Here is a 1,945-nt window from a genome sequence, read left to right on the forward strand (position 1 = left end):
GGTGGGAAGGCCGTGTCCTTTGCGGGAACTGCTCACCATGCCCATGATGTGGAAGGGCAAGAAGGGAGGGGTGTGTGGTGCATAGGGAGAGGGAATGGACCCCCAAGCCTACCCAGCTGCAGGGAGATAGATCCCACCTGGATCCAAGTGCAAAGACAAGAGACCCTGGATTTTCCCATGGGAGAAGACAGGTGTCAGGGTCGGCAGGTGACCAGGCTGCCACAGAGCCACAGTGGTGTTCTCAGAGCATGGGGTACAGAGAAAAAGCCACTGGTCCCTGACCCTGCAACACTCGAGCTTATCCCCTAGGGGGAGAGTGGCCCTCTAGGAAGGTGAGGGGATGTGTCCACCTCGTGGAAGGCAGCAGGGCCTGTGCCATCAGTGAGCACCTGGCCCGCCCTCCCCAGCACACCACAGGACAAGTCACACTCAGCCTGCAGCTCTCAGGGAGAGGCAAGGACAGGCTGCCACAGAGCCACAGTGGTGTCCACAGAGCACGAGGTGCAGAGCAAAAACCACAACCCAGCCCTGACCTGGGACCTGTGTGCTCTCAGACTGCTCGGGCCTCCTGCCTGTGAGCAGCCCCCAACCTCGGACCCTACTTGCTACCAACCCCTCATCCCCTCCACGGGAAGATGCAGATGTCAGCCATTAGGGTTTCAGTGCAAGGTTCTGAGCAGTGGGCTAGGCAAGAAGCCGAGTGCCATGCCTGACCAGCCCCGTGCCCACCTGGCCCCATGCCCACCCAACCCGTGACTCTCCACCTGGGAATGCCCCCCTCCCCTTTGCCTCCAACACTTTCTCCTCTAGCCCTGCCCATCTCCAGGATGGTTCAGGGGCCCTGGGAGACACCGCTCAGTCTCTCCCACCCCCCTGCCCCGGACTCAGGTGGCCACTGGGGTCCTGGCGGAGGCGCAGGAACAGACCCTTGGTCGTTCAGCTGAGCTTTATGGACTGGAGTTCCTGCTGGTCCGCAGCAGCTTCACTGGTGAGGGAGCAGGCCTGGCACGGCCCACTGGGCGGGTGAGGGAGGCGGTTCCCAGACGCCCAAGGAATCAGTGGGAGCCCAGCCCAGGAACGACCACCCTAGACCAGCCTCCCACCTATCAGGCCCTCTGAGAGGAGGCACCATGTTCCCAAGTCACTGGGCCATCCCACTCAATGCACCCCGAGCTACACAGACTCAGGGGCCAGTCGCGGCTCTGCCTCCACCTCTGGTTCCTGGACCGTGGCCCGGGGGCTCAGCACTTCCAGGGCTTCAAGGCTGCAGGCTTCCTCTGAAACGGCTGGCAGGGGATCAGGGGCCCCTTCGGCCTCAGCGTCCTCAGTGTCGCTGGCCCCACCCTCAGTGCCTGGGCCTGACGGAGCTTTCTTAGAGCGACGCAGGCAACACTTGGTGGCGACAGCCATGAAGACCCCCGCCAGGGCCACCTCAGAGCCGGCCAGGTAGAAGATGATCTCGTAGTTCTTCAGTGCATCCACCAAGCGGCCTGGGGCGGAGGGTGAGATGAGGAGGTGAGGGCCTGACGGGTCCCTCCCTCACCTCCCTGCACCCTGAAATAAATGGGGGGGGGGCTGACGTCCGGTGGGGCTCACATACCCCACCTTTAATCCTATTTTTTAGGTGCAAAACCCCACGTGGGTTCTGCCATTTGAAATCTTTTATTATTATTTTTTTGAGTCAGAATCTCACTCCGTCGCCCAGGCTGGAGTGCAGTGGCACACTCACGGCCACCCCAGCATTCACCTGTTGGGCTCTGGTGATCCTTCTGTCTCAGTCTTCCAAGTAGCTGGAACTACAGGCATGTGCTACATACCCGGCTAATTTTTTTCAAATGATTTATTGTAGAGACAAGGTCTTGCCAAGTTGCCTGGGTGGGTCTCGAACCCGTGGGCTCAGGCAGTCCACTTGCCTCGACCTCCCAAAGTGCTGGAATTACAGGCT

The 1,945-nt window shown here is 60.5% G+C and overlaps 1 protein-coding gene across 1 annotated transcript in view; it reads right to left on the reverse strand.

The window, feature by feature from the left end:
• Positions 1-1,173: 1,173 nt before the first annotated feature.
• Positions 1,174-1,945, reverse strand: part of SLC16A8 (solute carrier family 16 member 8) — a 4,559-nt gene continuing 3,787 nt past the window's right edge. Inside the window, exon 7 of the mRNA XM_021708100.1 lies at positions 1,174-1,523. Within this exon, the coding sequence (XP_021563775.1) occupies positions 1,174-1,523 (350 nt within the window). The remainder of the gene's footprint in view (positions 1,524-1,945) is intronic.

This window comes from Carlito syrichta, unplaced genomic scaffold, assembly GCF_000164805.1.
Source record: "Carlito syrichta isolate Samal-C Ts95f unplaced genomic scaffold, Tarsius_syrichta-2.0.1 Scaffold130637, whole genome shotgun sequence".
Classification (NCBI taxonomy): domain Eukaryota; kingdom Metazoa; phylum Chordata; class Mammalia; order Primates; family Tarsiidae; genus Carlito; species Carlito syrichta.